Consider the following 20,939-nt stretch of genomic DNA (forward strand, 5'->3'; position numbering starts at 1 on the left):
CGCTATGGAATATTTACTTTATCTATCATAATTTCAATTTAGTACGTCATCATTTAAACTTTTCATCTCATAATTATGACGCATAGTCATCATTTTTATTTCAACTTTTTAATTCAGAATTACAATTTTTGTCAATTACGCCTTTTTAATGTAATAATTCAAACCTTTTTAAGTCATCATTTGGTTGTTGACTATAGTAGTGCTGATGATGAAATGTGTCGAGTTAGGCTAGCGCTTTTTGTATCTCTCTGGTCTTTTTCAAGATGGCGGAACGACACGGAAGCTTCCTTGGACATACCCGCCCCATGTAAATAAAGATAAGAAATGATCTGATTTTAAGAAAGATCATTTTACACCCATGAGGACATATTTTATGAATACAGACAATGATTTTAGCTAATAAAATACAATTTTTCAACCCGAGCGAATCTACACATGAGAGGCCTTCAGAAGTCATAACTTCAGCGGCTTAGGCCCATTGGTGTAGGTATTTGTAAAAATCAAATACTCTATTACACTTTTTAAAGTTAGAATAAAAAGACCTGTAGTGTTGTCTGACACAAGGCCATTAACTTGTTTTATAAATGTACTTTGCTTATTTCTACAAATATCAACCTGATAAATGAAAATCAGAAAAAAGAAAAAACAGTGTTTTAAAATACAACTAAACCATGATAATGTTTAGTTTAGATGTTGATGACTCAGGCATAGTGCAACCAGATTTCTCTAACATCTCACTCACAACGCAAAACGTTGTAAATAAACATTTTCAAACTGTAATTTAACCATATTTTATTAATATTATGTTGATTTAAAGTTTTTGTTATTAACTAATACCTTTATCTTTTAACATCTGGCACAAAATGAAAGAGATGAATTATTTGAAAAAAGGAATATTCACAATCTACAGTTAGATTTTCTCCTACTTAGTATCTGTGGGTGTATTTTTACACACTCTTGTAAAGACTATGGACTAACTTTAAAACAATCTTTATACAGGAATGAAACGTGTCCATGTAAGATTCAAAAGACCAAATCACTAAGAAAAGAGCCGTTTATAATAAATACACAAAAGGTTCCAAATGATGATGGTTTTATTACTCCGCTAGATTTAGTCATCTTGTTCAGATAGTAGGCGACACTGTTTCACATGTTGTATGTTGGACCGTATGTGTTTTAGATGAAAACGTTTCTTTGAGAGCCGTCTATAGAAATAAATGACGCTTAAGAATTTAAGCGATAGTCTTTCTGTTTGACTAAATTGATATCAATCACACAAATACGAATCACACAAAAGTACATGCTGTTTTACACTTAAACTATTGCACCGAGAGAGGCATATTCATCAAAGTTCCACACTTTGGTAAAACCTGCAGATAAAATTGCACGAATAGTAAATTCTAATTCTTCATCACCATGAGCCATTTAAAAACATACACAGAAAAAGCCACTATAGTGATCAGTTTTGACTTTTGGGGGTTTTGTCATTGACATTTTTTGCTTCTTTTTGTTTTTGTACAGTTTGCAAAAAGTATATAGTCTCAGAGCGTGGTCAAACATGTTCATATAGGAATGTATCCTATACTTTATAGGTCCTTCTAGTATGAGAGTGTTTAGTATGAGAGTGAATCTTTCTGCTATGTCTACGAAACATCGACGTGAAAGATGAGTATTGCTGTTTTTTCTGTTACCTATTACAGTTTAAACTCGTCTAACTATTACACTTATTTTGTTATTATACACAGTTAAGCTAATGAATTACAGTTGATAAGTGTTATATTCATGTGAAAGGGGGGATGATTCATTTTTTATTCCGTCCACACCAGAGTTTTAGGCATCCGTCTTTTAGGCCCGATCCAGAAAACAGACGTTGTGTCTTAATAATTGCTCTTCTTTTTATGATCTTCTTTTTATTCTGCATAATGCTGAAATATTTTAACCTATCGTCAATTTCAAGCGTTAGATAAATCGTCTAACTATTATATCTTGTTTATACCTGGATTCTTGTTTAACAGCGCTATTGTTCTCGGCCTCATCAAAGTTCACATAGTTTTCACCGACTCTGAAACAAGACCAAATATTAGTTGCTCTTATTTAATTTTGGTTACATTGTTTTTATGCATCATGTTAAATGTAAATTTTATGATAGGAAAGTACGGACAGCGCCTTTGACCAATCCTCTACATATGGGGCACTTGCGCAGAGAAGGCGCACATTCTTTGCACACAACTAGGTGACCACAGGGGATGAAGACAATGTTCACTTCCTTATCCAAGCAAACTTTGCAGATGCGCTCCTCTTGAAGTCTTCTTAACTGTTCCTCCATAGGCAAGTCTGAAAGATCTTGACTCGGTGATGCAGCTTCATTTGTCTGGGCCGTCAGGCCACACTCAAATTCCATCTCTAAAGCAGACGTCACCACAGGATTGTTCTCTTGTTCTCTCACAAATTCTCTCGAGTTGCTGTCTCCATTAGTCAATAGCCGCTCAAATAGTCTTGGAAATCTTGCTTGAATCTGATGGACAAACTCTTGGCCCTTTTCTTGCAGCAGGTATTCACATCTTGGAAACCACTTGGCATGTTCTACCCATGGATCATCACCAGACTCCCAACATCTGAGTCCACCATCGCAACAAAAGCACTTCACGTCATCATTACGACCAACATAGTAAAAACCAGCCTTAGCCAATTGGTCTGGTCGAACAGTTATTCTTGAGGGCCAGTAGACAAATGTGAGCAACCTTTCTTCACACTGTTGCATTGCCGATCCATTGGAAAGGATAGATAAAGGTACATTATCTGCACGGTCATCTCGAACGAAGCGGCAGTGGGGGTAATGCCTCTGGTGTTCTGATACTGCCAGATCTCCCGGTTCCCAGTTGCTAAGCTGGCCTCCACAACTGAAGCAAGCCACTCTGTCGCCCTGACCAAGGTAGTAGAAACCACTTTTGGCAAGCTCGGCCGGAGATACTGGTGCAAGAGGCCAATTCTGAAAGGTGTCAAGGCGTTCCTGTTCCCGACGCATGTCAGGATTCTGACAAGCCGGAGGGCGCTGGTGAGACATATACATGTTTAAGTAAACTCCTCCGTTTGGCCTGAAACGGATGCCGTGGTGGTCGATGTTATGGGTGTTGCAGGGGTGGAAAGAGGATGGCTTCGTTGCGAAGCGGGAAAAGGGCACTTTTGATGAAGGCTCTGGATGAAGACATAAAAATGGGACCACAGGGTGTGTCCACTCAAGCCCTTCTCTCTGCTAGACTAGTGTCTAGTCGTCCATGACAGAACACATCATCTTATTAAAAAATGTAATGAGAACAAAGAACAACACCACAAAATGTCCTTTCTTCTGTACACGGCGGGCAAATTAGTTGTATCATTTGATATGATACAACTGTATTGCCGCCTCGGTAATTAAAATGCAGAAAACAAATATTTAATCTTTTAAATCATGTATTATTTTTAATTATTCTAAATATTATTATTATTATAATACTATTTTTATGACCTCAGACATTTTTTAACCAGAAATTTTTAATTCAACATTATACTTTCATACATTGAAGAAGAAATTTGAGTGAAAGACATTTACAGATGGTCTAACCAGAATAGAAAATCTCTGCAGGCTATCATGTTTTGCTCCAGGGTATAGTTGACCAGACTTTCAACTAATTCACCAACGTCAGTTTTTGCATTTTTTGACACCAGTGACACACAGAGATCCGTTACAAATGACCATATAGCGAGAATTTCTGTGATTTCGAATTCGTCGCAACATCCACCCAACACATCCAGAACTTTTCTGAGGATTACGCCGATCGGCTCTTTGCCGTTAAAAAACATGGGCGTTACATCAGGCCATGGCTTTGTCAAGCCTCTTACGACGTCCATTTCATTTTTGAGATTTGTCACACATTTGGTATCCTGCGCACAATCTTTTTTCATATCACACGCAGCGTCGATGATCCTGTGCATCAAGCCAACCATTTGGCCTCTAAAATTATTTTTAAACATAGAGTCCAGCGCAGCTCTTAAACGACACTCTTTGCCCGTGGCACACTCACACACCGGAGGATAATTGTACCCCGTATCGCCAGAACTGGACGGGGAGTCGTTCTCCATCAGGTTTTGCGTCGCCATTTTTTCAGCTTTTCGACGAGTCTCCTGAATCTCCTGGAATGTTCCTGGAATCTCCCTTGCGGTACAATCGTGCGTTAATGCTCGGAAGTTTGTGGGTCAGAAGTTTGCGTCAGGCTCAGACAAACAGGACTTTCAACTTTTGTTGCAGTGGTGCAGCAGTCCGAGGCTAGTAGAGCTAGAGTAGAGCGTGCAATGTTCTGAAATATTTATCAGGCTGGGGTCCACCCACCCCGCTGGAGGGGCTGAATAGGGGTTGTCATCAGGAAAGCCATAAATAACAAGGTCCTGCATAAACAACAAGTCCTGGGTCCAAGTCCTATCCAAGTCCTCCAGAGAGAAGAATAGAATAGAAGAATAGAATAGAATCGGGCATTTATATAGCGCTTTCATATGTACTACTGTACACCCAAAGCGCTTTACAATCATATCAGGGGATCTCTCCTCAACCACCACCAGTGTGCAGCATCCACTTGGATGATGCGACGGCAGCCACAGTACAACCGCGCCAGTGCGCTCACCACACACCAGCTATAGGTGGAGAGAGGAGAGAGAGTGATAGAGCCAATTCAATGTAAGGGGATTATTAGGAGAGAAGTTTATTATTTTCACTCAATCCAGTTACAAAATCTGATTAAACATTACATGGGTGAATTGTTCAACATAAGTTCTGTAACACACATTTAGAAAGTAGGATGTATTTCATTTTAGTTTTTCTTCAAACAATGAGACAAAAGTAGCTTTGTATGCACAGATTTTGAGAAAGAGACATCCTTGTCTTTATTTTTAAAAACATAGAACCAGAGAACAGAGAACCTTGTGCGGCATATCCGCATAAAGGGTTAACATATACATTTTAGCATTATTTAAAAACTAGGATGATATAATAATATAATGTAAATGTCTCACGTGAAGATTTTATCAAATCAAGCCAATTCATGCGAATACTGTCGTATATGACCAAAGAGATATATAACAAATATGATATCCGGGGGGAAAGTGTAAAGAAAACGCCATACAAAACATTACATTCACACTCGGCAATTCGATAAGTGTTAAAAGTGTAAGGAAAATAGACAGGCTACAATAGATTGAGAATGGTGATGTTAAAAATTGTTAAACAATTTCAAAACAGGGTGTTTCAGAAGAAATGCAAAGATGTGCTTTTTACGAACGCCCGCTCTACACGTGACGTCACATCTCCGCGTTGCTGTTTTGGCACGCTTTATGCAAGTTTGAATCGTTTGAGTCATACACACTAGTGCAGCGATGGAGCGTGTGAACACGAGCAGTGTGAGAGGATTCCTGAGATCTTGCGACGATCTGACTGAGAAAATTCGCTGTTTAATACAGAAGAAACTCATCAAGAAGTACTTGAGCAGGTAATATTATGCGCTTACGATGCAATGTGTGGGAGTGACGCAGTATCCAGAGGTTGAATTGTAAAAAAACTAAAAAACCTATTTTATGCGTGGATTAAAGAATAGAATAAAAACAAATAGGCATTTATTGAAGATATTTTTTATATCATTGTAGAATGTATTTCTCTCTCACTAGCCTATGGACAAACAATCCCATGCATGCCAAACTATCATTTGGCATAACTAATCATTATCAACATATTTTTTGATAAAAGAGTTCCAAATGATAATTTTAAGCGCTCCAAAGTTCACTTTGTCCACAAAAAGGAACTTAGCCTTAATTTACTGAAGGCTATGGATGTTAGGTAAATATGTTTATTAAATTGTACACATTCATTCATGTACACGTTATGTGTTTCTTCTCCTCTCACATTAAATCACAATTTAGAAAAAAAAGAAATTAGAAAAAAGTTGATTAGTTTGATTATTTTTGTCATTGTTTAACATTTCTCAAAACATTTCTGTCAAATATGAAATGTTTAGTTTAGCTACTTGCACCTTATCTCACACTTTAACCGTTATCAGCTATTATCAGATAGTATTGGCCTAACATAGACTATTGTTTTAACTCTGGTTTAACCTGCTGTGCGTCTGTTCACCGGCCAGCATGTGCTCTAACACTGCAGCATCAGCCGCTTCATTGACTTTGAACTGGTGTATGAATGTGTTTATTTTATGTTAACTTTATTTTTGCTATTGTACAGACATTTTATTCTTCTAACTGTTTGTCTTTGGTTAACACAGTTGGAGAAGAACAACAGGGAGGTTGGAAGACACAGTAGAGGAACTACAGAATAAATATGGAGAGAAAACAGCATTAAAAAGGATCAAGTCCATAGTGAAAAAAATCAGAAAAAAGAATATCAAACGTAGGAAAAGATTTATAATTTACTTTGTTAGTAGTCAATATGGTTCTCAATCTTCAATAAGCTTTACTATAATGTTTACATGGTTTTGGTTGTGTATTTAATTGTTAATTTTTTAACAGATGGTGACATTCAAACGCTGAGCGTTCAAACACATTCTGGAAACATGACAAATCAACAGCCTAACAACCTTCCACAACGACGGCATAATAATTCTACATCATTCGGACAGCCATTAATTCAGAACCCTAATCAGCTTAACTTCACAATTGCCCAGAAGAATGGTGGGACAATAGTTACTACAATTATGGTAGAAAACACAATATATGGTGATGTTAACATCGGTGCGGTGAGTGTCTGATAATTTAAGAAACAGTTGCTTAGTTAAGAAATGATGTGTATGTGTTTTTTCACAAATTTTGTTTTGTTTTTTAAAGTTAGTCCATAGTCTTTACAAGAGTGTGTAAAAATACACCCACAGATACTAAGTAGGAGAAAATCTAACTGTAGATTGTGAATATTCCTTTTTTCAAATAATTCATCTCTTTCATTTTGTGCCGGATGTTAAAAGATAAAGGTATTAGTTAATAACAAAAACTTTAAATCAACATAATATTAATAAAATATGGTTAAATTACAGTTTTTGAAAATGTTTATTTACAACGTTTTGCGTTGTGAGTGAGATGTTAGAGAAATCTGGTTGCACTATGCCTGAGTCATCAACATCTAAACTAAACATTATCATGGTTTAGTTGTATTTTAAAACACTGTTTTTTCTTTTTTCTGATTTTCATTTATCAGGTTGATATTTGTAGAAATAAGCAAAGTACATTTATAAAACAAGTTAATGGCCTTGTGTCAGACAACACTACAGGTCTTTTTATTCTAACTTTAAAAAGTGTAATAGAGTATTTGATTTTTACAAATACCTACACCAATGGGCCTAAGCCGCTGAAGTTATGACTTCTGAAGGCCTCTCATGTGTAGATTCGCTCGGGTTGAAAAATTGTATTTTATTAGCTAAAATCATTGTCTGTATTCATAAAATATGTCCTCATGGGTGTAAAATGATCTTTCTTAAAATCAGATCATTTCTTATCTTTATTTACATGGGGCGGGTATGTCCAAGGAAGCTTCCGTGTCGTTCCGCCATCTTGAAAAAGACCAGAGAGATACAAAAAGCGCTAGCCTAACTCGACACATTTCATCATCAGCACTACTATAGTCAACAACCAAATGATGACTTAAAAAGGTTTGAATTATTACATTAAAAAGGCGTAATTGACAAAAATTGTAATTCTGAATTAAAAAGTTGAAATAAAAATGATGACTATGCGTCATAATTATGAGATGAAAAGTTTAAATGATGACGTACTAAATTGAAATTATGATAGATAAAGTAAATATTCCATAGTGAAATTTTCTGAATTCAATAATTGTATTTGTGAAAATGATTCAGTACCGAATCTTCAAGAAACTGCTTGTTTCTGCAGTTCGTGTAGGCCTCTAAGACTATGCATAACTAAAAATGATTATTGATGAACTTGAATAACTTGAATTTTGTTGGCGATGTAAAAAAATTGTCTTCCCATACCGGGAGTCGAACCCGGGGCAGCCTGGATGAAAATTTGAAAATACTGCCCCTGGCACATTTGAAAGGCTGCACTGGTCGTCGCCAAAAAGCAAAAATGTTATTGATCGGTATGTAAATAAATAAATTTCCCAGGTGGAAAGAGCTAATGAAGGAGAAAGACTTTGAAAGGGAAGTTGCCTGCTTTCTTCTCGACAGGTAAGTCAAAGTTACGGTCTAAATGACGAGCTTGGTTGTGTAAATCATTATATAGGCAGCATAACGGTAGAACATGTATAGTTAAACTCGATGAAGCGCTATTGGAAGACATGTTGTCATAGCTTCTTGGCACATTTACCAAAGTTGCAAAAAGCGAGTGGATGGAAGAATCGCTAGATGGGAGAAATTCTTTTGGGAGGACTCCAAAATTGAGGAGGTCAAAGGGCATGCTTTCTGCTATAGCTCTCCCCAAAGTCTGTTCATGCGGCCACATCAACAAATGCTAACATTTGAAACTTCTACATATATTTTGAGTAGATGACCGGTGGTATATTCTCAGTAAAGGGTTTCACCCTAGTTCGGGAGATACGAGTAAAAATGATCTTATACGATCTTATACTTATACTCTGAATTAAGACGATGTATGATTTTTACTTTGATTTTCCAAATGATACAACTTTGACTAAATAAGAGCAATGTGAAGTCCTAGGATTTCTTAAAAAACATTGTGACAAACCTTGACAACATGTTTCATGTTGTATGTTGTATGTAACAATCTAAAGTTTTTGGACAGACGCTGCTTAGTAACAATAATACATAAATCTTCTAAGAAGATATGATTTTAAAGATTTGATTTAAACTTTTAAGGTTATGCTTTTAAATGAAATTAGTGTAAACTCTGGATGTACTCTGGAAAGGCGTTAGCAGACTAGATTTACTGCGACATTGTCCGCCGAGACTCATCTGTTCTGTCGCCCTATATCCTGAAGCTTCAGTTCACACTGTAGTTTATCACTGAAGGATTTGTTTTGTTTTGTTCTGTTTATGACAACTTAAACTATTTGCTTTTTTGGATCGTTTTTATCATTGCATAAAGAACTACTTCACCTCTCTGGAAATGTAAGGTGTTTTTATTTAGCTAAAACTTTGTTTACATTTTATAAAATGATTTATTTATTTCATTTTTAATGTAGTTTTCTGTGATGGTCGTTTTTAGGTGTACGGGATAGCTATGGAAAGCCCCCACCATAAAAATTGAAACCCAGCATGGAAAAAAATATGCTGATTGAATCTTTTTCATATAAATTAGATTTAAGACGACCACCTAAAGTTTTGAACAGACATTGTTTAATAACAATTATACTTTAGGTCACCGTTAAACAAAATAATTTATATCATACATAAGTCTTCTAAAAGATAAATAGAAGATGAGTATGTATTCAAACTTTAAAGATATAATTTAAACAATCTTTTAAAATATCTAATGTAAACTTTTACGATTTGAAATAAATTTTGTGTGTACAAAACTTTTGGCTCTGTAAAGGCGTTAGCAGACTAACATGACATACGCTCTGACACGATGCACAGAGACTCATCTGTCATCCGATATTCTGAAGCTATCATTATTGTCCAGTAACTTCTTTCTCAGCGCTGATCGGAAGGACCTTATTTCTGGAAGATTCCCAGTTTCTAAATGTTTTCATGGTTGCTCTCTCTGAAGATAGGCCTATGTGGTTGTCATTTTCTCACAGATACAACTTAAGAAATTACTGAATATTTCACAGGCGTGAGATGACTTGTGACGCTTCAATTTTCAAGTGATTTGACATACCCATGATAAATAAATAAAAATACTTTGTTCAAGTCAAATTTTTCCACAGACCATCGTTGTAAAATATTTGTTTTTATTAAGACTTTTAATAATTTATTTAAAACATCTTTTATTTTTAAAAGATGTCATTTAAACATTTAGGATTATAAGTTTAACACACCATTCAAAATGTCTCATCCCATCACTGAATACACCCCTCTGAGTCAGAGACGCTGGTGTGAGAGAGAACCACTCTGTGATTTATAGCTCTCAACAGCTTCTTGAACATGTAAGTTCAAGAGTTGTAACTCTAAACATGTAAGATGAATTTTATTTATTCATCTAAAATAATTGGTTTCAGTATATTTATATAACCATTTTATTTATACACTTTTAAGGAACAGTATGTTTTTCAACTTTTGTGAGTGTGATATTAGGAAACCCCTTCCTCACTTTCACTGTGCTCTGGTATGCGAAGGAGAGGGGTCAAAGCTCACGTGTGAAGGGGCGCGGGCGCACACACACACACACACACACACACACACACACACACACACACACACACACACACACACACACACACACACACACACACACACAGACACACACAGACACACAGACACAGACACGTGTGTTTTACTTTTTGACACACATACCGCGCGCCTCCCTATGTTTTGAGACGGTGCTTTGAGAGACATTCAGGAATGACTATATGAATTCAGTTGTGTAAAACAATTTTGAATCCATTCATACATTGCATTTTTTGTGGACATCAATGGACAATGATGTGTTAGGAGCCACTTCTTCAACTTTCTCTCTAAAATAAGGTAAGATGATTTTATTTACTTTTATCTAAAACTAAAACAATTGGTTTTTGTAAGATTTTTATGTTATATTCTTTTAAAAGAACTGAATATTTTTTCAACCTTAGTAAAATTATTTTATAACCATTACATTTATACATTTTTAAAGGTATGTTTTTCAACTATAGTTTAATTATTTTTGTGGGCATCAATGGTATGGACATTGATGTGTTAATTTTAACTCAGTCATTTTTTATTCTTTTATTCATCTAAAACTAAAATAATTGGTTTTATTAAGCTTTTTTTTATTCTTTTATTCATCTAAAACTAAAATAATTGGTTTTATTAAGCTTTTTATTTTTTTATTCTTTTATTCATCTAAAACTAAAATAATTGGTTTTAGTAAGCTTTTTATATACTTTTATTCATCTAAAACTAAAACAATTGGATCAATAAGATATTTATATTATACTTTTAAAGGCATGTTTTCAACTTTTGTTAGTGTGATATACACTTAACAGTTTCACTATACTGAGGGGTGCAAAGGAGGGGGATGTCAGACAGAGAGAGCGCGCGCATAGACACCCACAGACACGCGCACGCGGCTCCTTTACTTTTTTGAGACAGTGTGAGGTCATTCAGGAAAAACAGTGTTTTTGTTTTACAACTTTTAATAATTTAACAACTCTATTACAACTTTTAATAATGTATTAAATTAATTTTTTTTTAACAAGATATCATTTAAACTTTGAAATAATTTCACCCCCTGATATCTTGATCACTGAAGTCAGAGACCGTCCAGACTTACAAACATGTAAGAAGATTTTTATTTTTATTCTTTTTAGTAAGATATATTGTGTAAGCATTCCATTATATACTTTTAAAGGATAGAATGTTTTTTTCAACTTTAGTTTAATTGCTTTAGATTATATAATTTATATTATACACTTTTAAAAAGAACTTTAGCATGATAATTATTATATAATTTATATTATATAAAGGATGTTTTACATATGAATGTGAAATAACTAAATGTTTTTTCAACCTTTAATTGTTTTAGATTATATAAATTATAGAATGTTTTATATATAAATGTGAAATAACTGAATGTCACATATATGAAATAACTGCAGGCACAAGCCATATAACCACACACGCACACACATAACTGGGACAAAGTTCAAACAACCGGCAAAACTATGATTTAGGGCTAAAAAGGTTAATAAGGTCAAAAACTAACCGTCAAAACTATGATTTAGGACTAGCTAGGTCATAGTTCAAAACTAACTGTCAAAAACCATGATCGATAGGTAGGAAGGGCAAAGGTTAATCCCATGACCTCATACCGGAAGTTCAACCCATCAATCATAAGGTCACCGGAAGTTCAACCTGCCAAAAGGTCAAAGGTCAAAGTCATTAATCATTTTGACACAAGGTGTCCTATAAGGACTACTCACATTTCCTCTCCCAACAGTGTACCCTAGATAGTTGGCCTCCTCTTGGGCGAGTGAACACTTGCCTGGATTTGCTGTAAGAGCCGCTGACCGTAATGCTTGTAATACAGCCTCTAGATGGTGAAGATGCTCCTCCCAACTCCTGTCATGGATAACAATGTCGTCGAGGTATGCTGCAGCATATTGCTGGTGGGGACGGAGGACTATCCATGAGTCTTTGAAACGTGGCTGGTGCCCCGTGGACCCCAAAAGGAAGAACCCGGTATTGAAAGGTCCCCTCAGGAGTGGAGAAGGCGGTTTTTGGTTTGGCTTGGGGGGGTTAGAGGTACTTGCCAGTACCCTTTGGTCAAGTCAAGGGTTGTGATAAAACGTGCAGGGCCCAGTCGCTCGATTAACTCATCTATCCTTGGCATAGGGTAGGTATCGAACTGGGAAACTTCATTCAGTTTTCTGTAGTCATTACAGAATCGTGTACTCCCATCTGGTTTTGGTACGAGGACGATAGGACTTGACCACGCACTTTGGGACTCCTCTATAACACCTAGGTCAAGCATTTTCTTTACCTCGGTCCGGATGGCTTCCCTTTTTGCTTCTGGGATCCTGTAGGGTCGAAGCCTAACTACCTTCCCTGGTTCAGTTACTATATCATGGGCTATCAGGGAGGTCCGTCCAGGCAGATCCGAGAAGACGTCACGGTTTCGCCACACGAGTTCACGTAACTCCTGCTTTTGCCCAGGGGAGAGCTGGTTACCCATCTTTACCGGCGGGGTTATAGGAGAAGTGACACTGGCTGTGAGCACATTGCTTGTAGGTGCGATAGGTTCATGCCACATTTTCAGAAGGTTTATATGGTAGCTTTGCTGGCCTTTCCTTCGGCCAGGTTGGCGTACTCTGTAGTTGACCGGGCCCACCCGCTCTACAATCTCATAGGGTCCCTGCCACTTGGCCAGGAACTTGCACTCGTTGGATGGTACTAGTACTAATACCTTTTCTCCGGGGTGAAAATCTCTTATCTTGGCTCCCCCGTTGTATATTTTGGCCTGTTGTTGTTGGGCCTGTTGCATGTGTTCCCTTACTATCGGCCAGATCCTTGCCATTCGGTCGTGCATCTGTTCAACATGCTCAATAACGGTGCAGTGTGGTGATGGCTGCTGTTCCCAACTCTCTTTAGCGAGGTCCAGAATCCCTCGAGGTCGTCGCCCGTAGAGGAGTTCAAAGGGCGAGAAACCAGTGGAGCTTTGTGGGACTTCTCGAATAGAGAACAAGACATATGGTAACAGGTGATCCCAATTTTTGCCATCAATGTCAATCACTTTCTTTAACATTTGTTTAAGGGTTTTGTTAAACCTCTCTACCAGCCCATCAGTCTGGGGGTGGTATATGGAGGTTTTGATTTGTTTTACCTTCAATTGCCGGCAGGTCTCTTTCATAACCGTAGACATGAAGCATGAACCTTGGTCAGTAAGGATCTCGTCTGCGATCCCCACCCAGCTGAAGAGTTGGACCAGTTCTCTGGCGACGGCCTTTGAGGTGGCTGATCGGAGAGGTATGGCCTCTGGGAATCGGGTGGCATAGTCAAGGATGACTAGAAGGTATCGGTGTCCACGGTTCGATTTTGGCAGCGGTCCCACAATGTCCAGTGCAATCCTGCTGAAAGGGGTCTCAATGATTGGTAGAGGAATAAGGGGGTTTCGGTAGGTTACCTTGGGGCTGTTGAGTTGACATTCAGAACAGTGACGACAATATTCTTCTACCGCCTTTTTGACCCCGGGCCAATAGAAACGTGTGAGGATTCTTTCATAGGTCTTCTCTGTCCCCAAATGGCCCCCCAGCAGGTGAGTATGGGCGAGATATAACACTTTAGTGGTGTATGGCTTGGGGACCAACAACTGATTTATAATTTCACCCCTTTGCTGATCCACTCTATACAACAATCTGTTTTTGATCATAAAATTTGGATAAGTGAGTCTACTCACCCCAACTTGTGGCTGGCCCTCAATCACCTGGGCATTCCCCCATGCTTGGCTCAGTACCGGGTCTTGCAGCTGAGCGGTGCCAAACCGTCCCAGCCTTTCTCCCTGGAGGATTTCTGCCGGGGGAAATTCAGAAAATACTTCATGGGATTCTATATCGTCACGCATCTGAAGCAGTGGCAGTGGAGTCAGAGTGATGTTCCTCACCTCTATCACCATTGTGGGGCTCTTCAGGGCTGGTTGCATCTGCATCTGTGGTCCCTGCATTGGTTAGAAAAACGCAGTGACTGGGTAGACGGTCTCTTCTTCTGCGCCGAGTAGGTTTCCTCCCCTCTGTAGCTCGGTTTGTCCAGTAGGCAGAAAAGGCTTGACAGTCTCGGCCCACAAGGACAGGGACTGGCAGGTGATCGACGACCCCTGCTCGTACTCGGAACTGCCCCCATGGGGTGACCATGCTTAATTCTGCAGTGGGGTAGTTTCTGGTGTCCCCATGAATACAGGAAACGGAGATCTCTTTTCCCATGATAGGCCCTGCAAATTCTGGCCGGACTAGTGTTACCATACTGCCTGAGTCTATAAGTGCTTCTGTGTCTTTACCCCCAATCTTAACAGGGACTTTAGGGGCGGCCGTCCCCTCATGAGCCCAACAGGTGGTAAGAAAATGGCATGGGAACCTGGATTCCGAGGTACTGGCGGTGGGCTAGGGATGGGACGGTATGAAAATTTAATATCACGATAATAGTGACCAAAATTATCGCGATTATCAATATTATCACGGTTTTGTTAAAAACGAGATGAAAGTGTTCAAAAAGAGTTGATGCTCACACTGAAGACATTTCTACAAGTTTTATATTTGAAAATCAACAAACAAAAAATAAAACAAGCAGCTCTATGCACTTTTTAAAGCATTTCCTTCCTTATAATGACGGTCGTCAATAGCAACGCATTATAAGACTGGCCACCTAGTGTTAAGTAGTGTTCATGACATAAATGTGGATGTGCCTTTAAGATAACTTCTATGGTGTACGTTATTGTATGCATGCTGTTTTTATGTGAGCGCGCACGCACAGTGAGAGTGAGATTGATCACGCAAAGAGGAAGATGACCGCTCTACTGCTGACCGTTGTTTTATTATGTGTTTACTTTGATTTGTAGCATGTTTTAGAGTTTTCTTTTCCCTTTTAACATTCGCTCTTCGACATGTATGTGAAGAGTGTGCTTAACTGAGAGAAAACATCTATAAAAGTCTCGTGGAACTACCAGTTCATTTGCACTCTCTTGTATTCTTCATCTGGGCAGACTTCAAACTCTCTGACAGACGTTACACCATGTATCACAATGGACGCGCTCGCTCGTTTCATTCAAATACAACTTGCCGTCTTGTGTCTCCGTTTTTAATTGTATTGAAAATTAATAAATCAGAGTTGATTTATTGTTTACAGAGTTTGATAATATTGTTGTGATCATCTTGTCTGAACGATTGTTTTGTACGCTGTACATGATTTATAAAAAGGTAAGAAAACATTAATCCCAATTCAATTCAGTTCAGTTCGAGTTTATGAACAATGTCCCCGTGATTAGCCTATGTGGTAAAAAAAAAAAAAACGGTGTAATAAGTGTATAATGAATATAAATTAGTATCCCTTAAATGTCACTCTTAATAGTCTTGTTTGAACTTGTTCGTTCGTTCGTCTTTGGCTAAGCCACTTGCTGCAAACTTTTCTTTGCGGAAGCCTCACGTTTATTGATATAAAATAGTTCAACTTAAAACAACATTGTAACGGGGTTCAGACAGATGTTATGGGAAGAAGGAGGCGGGAACCGGCGAACATTCAACATTTTAATAAATAAATAAACAAATACAAAAATGAAAGTAAAAGCCAGCAGCCCCTCACGGACGACTGCTGGCAACACAAAACAGAAACACATCAAATAAAATTCAGGCCTGTCCTCTCTCGCTCTTCACTGTCGTCGCTCCTCCTTTATGCTTCCGCTCCTCCGTGAGAGATGCGAGACCGGTGCGTCGCGCACGTGTCGCTCATTATCAATCGCGCCACCGGCCTCGCGCCGTCCTCCCACGGCCCTCGACCTCGTCGTGCTCGCCACATACCCCCATCACCCCTCGCAGGCCGGGGGGCACCCACGCGACTGCGCCTACTCCCCCCCCTCCCCGGGGGGGGACCGATAACGGCGGCTGCTGTACCTGGGCTGGGGGTATGGATAGACGAGGTACGAGAGAAAGGAAACGGAAGCACAAGGAGCGACAGAGACGAGAGAGGGGAGAGAGAAAAAAAAAAAAAAAAAAAAAAAAAAGATCCGGTTCCCGGACACACTGCCGCTCGGTCCTCAACCGGCTGAGAGTCACTCGCGGTGCCATGCGATGGTACTGGACATTCGTTGGGGAACGGCTCGACGCTCTTCCGCCTCCTGGCGGCCGGCGGTGACTCCTCCTGTCGAGGGCAGCCGGCAGCGAGTTTCCCGTTCCCTGCTCCGCCCCCATCATGGCCGACGGCAACAGGCTCCGGCCCACGGCGAACGGGAGCGACTCCTCCGCTCCCTCTTGGACGGCAGCCACCCCTCCTCGATCCAGCAGCACGGTGTCGAGCTCTCCGTCCCACCAGATCTTCCATCGCTCCAGCACCATCGCCTCGGGCAGCAATCGGCGGCCGTCGCTCCCTCGTGCTGCCCGACCTCCTCAGCACCGCGATCCCCCCAGCAGCGAGGGCTCTCCGACAGCGTGTCACTCCTTCTTCCCGGGCTTCGGCACCAATGTAACGGGGTTCAGACAGATGTTATGGGAAGAAGGAGGCGGGAACCGGCGAACATTCAACATTTTAATAAATAAATAAACAAATACAAAAATGAAAGTAAAAGCCAGCAGCCCCTCACGGACGACTGCTGGCAACACAAAACAGAAACACATCAAATAAAATTCAGGCCTGTCCTCTCTCGCTCTTCACTGTCGTCGCTCCTCCTTTATGCTTCCGCTCCTCCGTGAGAGATGCGAGACCGGTGCGTCGCGCACGTGTCGCTCATTATCAATCGCGCCACCGGCCTCGCGCCGTCCTCCCACGGCCCTCGACCTCGTCGTGCTCGCCACAAACATTTCATGCCCAATTATTTCCCAGACGTAGTTTTGGTATTGAGGTCAAAGTTAACTTGCCTTGCGTTCGCTATACAACAGTCGGTGATGGTCACACAAGACGACTCGGCAGATCTGAAGTTTCCCCCTATTGCAGCGACTTTTTCTTGTGCATGTTCTGCTGACAGGGTGACCATCCTCGATTAAGTTTCCCTCGGGACTTTTGTTAAAGCCAAAATATGACCACACATCAGAATTGGTTCTTTTAAAAGGCTGAAAAATCTCCCGAGCACGGTCACTGCCTTCCGCAATTCCTTCTTGAATAAAAAAAATAACATTGCGCGCTGCGCCTGCGTCAGACTGTTGCTGGCTGAACAGGATCTAAAATCGCGATAATCAAACACGGTTTTAATGATAATTACATTTTAAACGATATTACTAACCGTCAGTACATTTTATCGTGGTTTATCGTGAAACCGGTAATCGTCCCATCCCTACGGTGGGCATCGGCTCCTCTCGGCCTGGGCAATCCCGGGCCAGGTCTCCCTCCCTCCCACACGTAAAGCATCGGAATGGAGCAGGATTTCGTAGAGGCCTTTCATCTTTCCAGTTTCCTTGGGCTTTTAGGGGTCCCGGTTGGACCGCTTCGGGGTGCTTCCTAGGAGGTTCTCGCTCTTGTCTCGGTTTCCAAGAGAGGTTTCTGGGTACTTCAGGTTTCATCAAGCTCACAGTCACCTGGTGGTTTTCTAGGAGTGCAATCAAGGCATCTACACTTGGTGGTCCCTGTTGAGCCACATATTTTTTTGCATCTGTAGGCAGGCCACGTGTGCACCGATCAATTACTACCCTTTCTACCGCAGGTGGCCCATCTCCTTCGTCTAGCCAGCTTCTTACCATGCGGGTTAACGTGGTTACTTGGGCCCGCGCTGGAAGTGATGGTCGGTATTCCCAGCTATGGACACGCTGGGCCTTGGCAGGCAAGCTGAGCCCATATTGGGCCAGGATTGACCTCTTGACCACTTCGTAGTTTGTTGCCTCATGAATGGTGAGGTCACGGCAGGCCTTCTGGGCTTCCCCAGTTAGCAGAGGGAGTATCAGGTTCGCCCAGTCTGCCCTGGGCCATCTCTCTCTTTGGGCAGTTTTTTTCAAAAAGGTCGAGATAGGTTTCAACATCATCTTCTACAGTCATTTTGGTCAGATAATCTTGGGGCCTCCTACCGTGTGCCTCAGTCCTTCGGCAGAGCTCGGTGACTGCTGCATTCAGGGTCGTTTGGGCCTGCAGAATGGCGGTCAGGGATTCCTCCATTTTCTTAGTGTTTCTCTTCACTGTCTGAATCCCAGACGAGGCTTACTCATGCCCGCATTCTCCACCATATGTAAACTTCACACACAATGCTGAGAGGGTTAGCTCTGGAGTTCAAAGTAAATCATTCACCAGGCAGAACTTCACTGGAGCAAAACTTAAAGTTCTTTATTTGTCATAAAGCAGGGTTAAGGGTAAAAGGGAGAAAACTTTAACTCAGGTACTTCTTTCTCTGGTAGCTCCTTTTTGCATCAATTTACTTCTGGAAAAGAGGCAGAAGAGGTGTAGGATTAGTTAAGGAGATTCACTTTACTCACGCCGACAATTAAGCCTCTATCTTCAAGAGGGTAGTTGGGCTGGCTGGGCTTGAACGCATCCATCACTGTGTCTGTCCTCTTCCCCTGCTTCCCTCCTTACTGTGTCTTCTTTGTTCACTTTTATGTGATTACTAATTGGGCCCAACAGCCTGCAGCTGAGGCTGCCTGTCAGAGGGGAATGCTGCACACCTGTGTTAGAGCTGTCCTTGGTCCTGAACACCACTGTTTCACCCATACCTTGTGCTCTCCATGGTGCTGCAGGTGACCGTGCTGCATTGTGATGGACTGTTTCCTTCTGGCCACCACAGTGTGTAAACATGCTTTAATGAAGTAGATTCCAAAAGCTTTTGAATTTGAGCTTACAGTTCTTTCATCAACCTGTCTTTTACATAAACTTACAAAATAGATACTTTAACTTATTCCTCAGATAGAGGAGGGTTTCTGCTAGCTCCGTTAAGGTATTTCTGTCCCTCCCAAACTGCATTGAAATGGTATGTTTAGCAGCCAGAATTAAAAAAAATTCAGGGGGAGAAACCCCCGACCCCTCCTAACATGATCCATATCACCCGTCAGAAAACAATTGCAACGTCTCAGATTGTGCCCCCCCCAGAATTTTGGCTTCCCTGGTCTTAGATAACAAATTGACTTTCCCCAAATACTGACGCTTTGTGTAAGAGGGGGCAGCAAAGATTGTGTTGTTTGCAGAAACTAAGGTCATTTAATGTGGATAAAATATTGATGTGTATGTTCTACAGATCCTGTATTGAGTCGCTATTATCCTTTTCATTGTTGTGCTGGTTTAATTCTCTGAATGTGAAAAATAAGAAATGTATTGAGAGGATTGTAAATCAGGGAGATAAAATAACGGGGAGGAAGCAGATGACTATGGCCCAGTTATATCATAGACGGGTTTTATGGAGGCAGAATCTATCTATAAATTACAGGAACGTCTGCTAGATTCCTAACTTACCGACGTGCGTCTGTGGAGGGAAACGTCTGCTGTGCGTCGGGTGCAAAATAGGAATGATACATGCGTCGCTGTACAAAGTCAGTTGCGCTGGGTGCAAGATAGGGCCCATAATGTTACAAATTCTATTTCAAATATATTCTGTTCATCAAAGAATCCCAAAAAAAAAAAAACATATCACTGTTTTCACTAAAATATTAAGCAGCAGAACTTTAAAGAATTTAACATTTATAATAATCAGAAATGTTTCTTGATCATCAAATCATCATATTAGAATGATTTCTGAAGGATCATGTGACCCTGAAGACTGGAGTAATGATGCTGAAAAATCAGCTTTGATCACAGGAATAAATTACATTTTAAAACATATTAGAACAGAAAACAACTATTTTAAATTGTAATAATATTTCACAATATTACAGGTTTTATTGCATTTTTTCAGCCTCAAGCACAAGAGACTTCTTTCAAAAACACAAATTACATAAATAGTTTTTTCATAATATGGCTGGAATAAACCCACCCATTTAAAAAAAATGTAAATGAAGCCTATACTCAGAGGTGGGTAGTAACGGAGTACATTTACTTCGTTACATTTACTTGAGTATTTTTTGGGAAAAATTGTACTTTTAAGAGTAGATTTGAATGTGGGTACTTATTACTTTTACTCGAGTACATTTCTAATGAAAAAACTGTACTTTTACTTCGTTACGTTGGGCGACGTCCTTCTCGTTACTTTATTTTAATGCAATGTGTTGTTAAATGCGTAGTTTATTCCAAGCGCGATGTATCTTTTTTTCTGGGCTTGAGCGATGCTCAATTCACAAATGAATCACTCTTTTGAGTCGATTCTGTTCAAAGACTTCATCAAACAAGTTGGCAGATCTGTCTAAATCGGTTCGCGAATCAGTTTGAATGATTCAGTTCCTGATTCTGTTCAGTTCCTGCACGCACTGAATCGTCTGAAGCGATTGCAATTCACACTCGACTCGGAGTCGTAACAGGAAGATTTACGGACATCAAGAGCGTTGGATGAAGTGGCCGTGGACCTACCTACAGTACAGTCAAGTGAGAGCAAATCTTCAAATGCATCATATATTTGCCAGCGATGAAGATCTTTATTAGTTGAACATCTTCGTATGCTGTCTGTGAATGAATGATTCCACAGGACGATACATTCGATTTCATTTCACTCAGGTAATACATTTTACAACCAAACAGATTATTATGCCATGATAGCAC

The 20,939-nt window shown here is 40.0% G+C and overlaps 1 protein-coding gene across 1 annotated transcript; it reads right to left on the minus strand.

Moving 5' to 3' along the window:
- Nucleotides 1-279: 279 nt before the first annotated feature.
- Nucleotides 280-3,070, minus strand: LOC309485625 (putative inhibitor of apoptosis; the record flags this gene model as incomplete). The annotated part of the gene is made up of 1 exon (XM_082152558.1): nt 280-3,070. The coding sequence occupies one exon, from the start codon at nt 3,068-3,070 to the stop codon at nt 2,141-2,143; it is 930 nt and encodes a 309-aa protein (XP_082008684.1). The 3' UTR covers nt 280-2,140.
- Nucleotides 3,071-20,939: the final 17,869 nt, after the last annotated feature.

The sequence above is a fragment of the Leuciscus leuciscus genome (assembly GCF_965113295.1).
Source record: "Leuciscus leuciscus genome assembly, chromosome: 21".
Classification (NCBI taxonomy): Eukaryota; Metazoa; Chordata; class Actinopteri; order Cypriniformes; family Leuciscidae; genus Leuciscus; species Leuciscus leuciscus.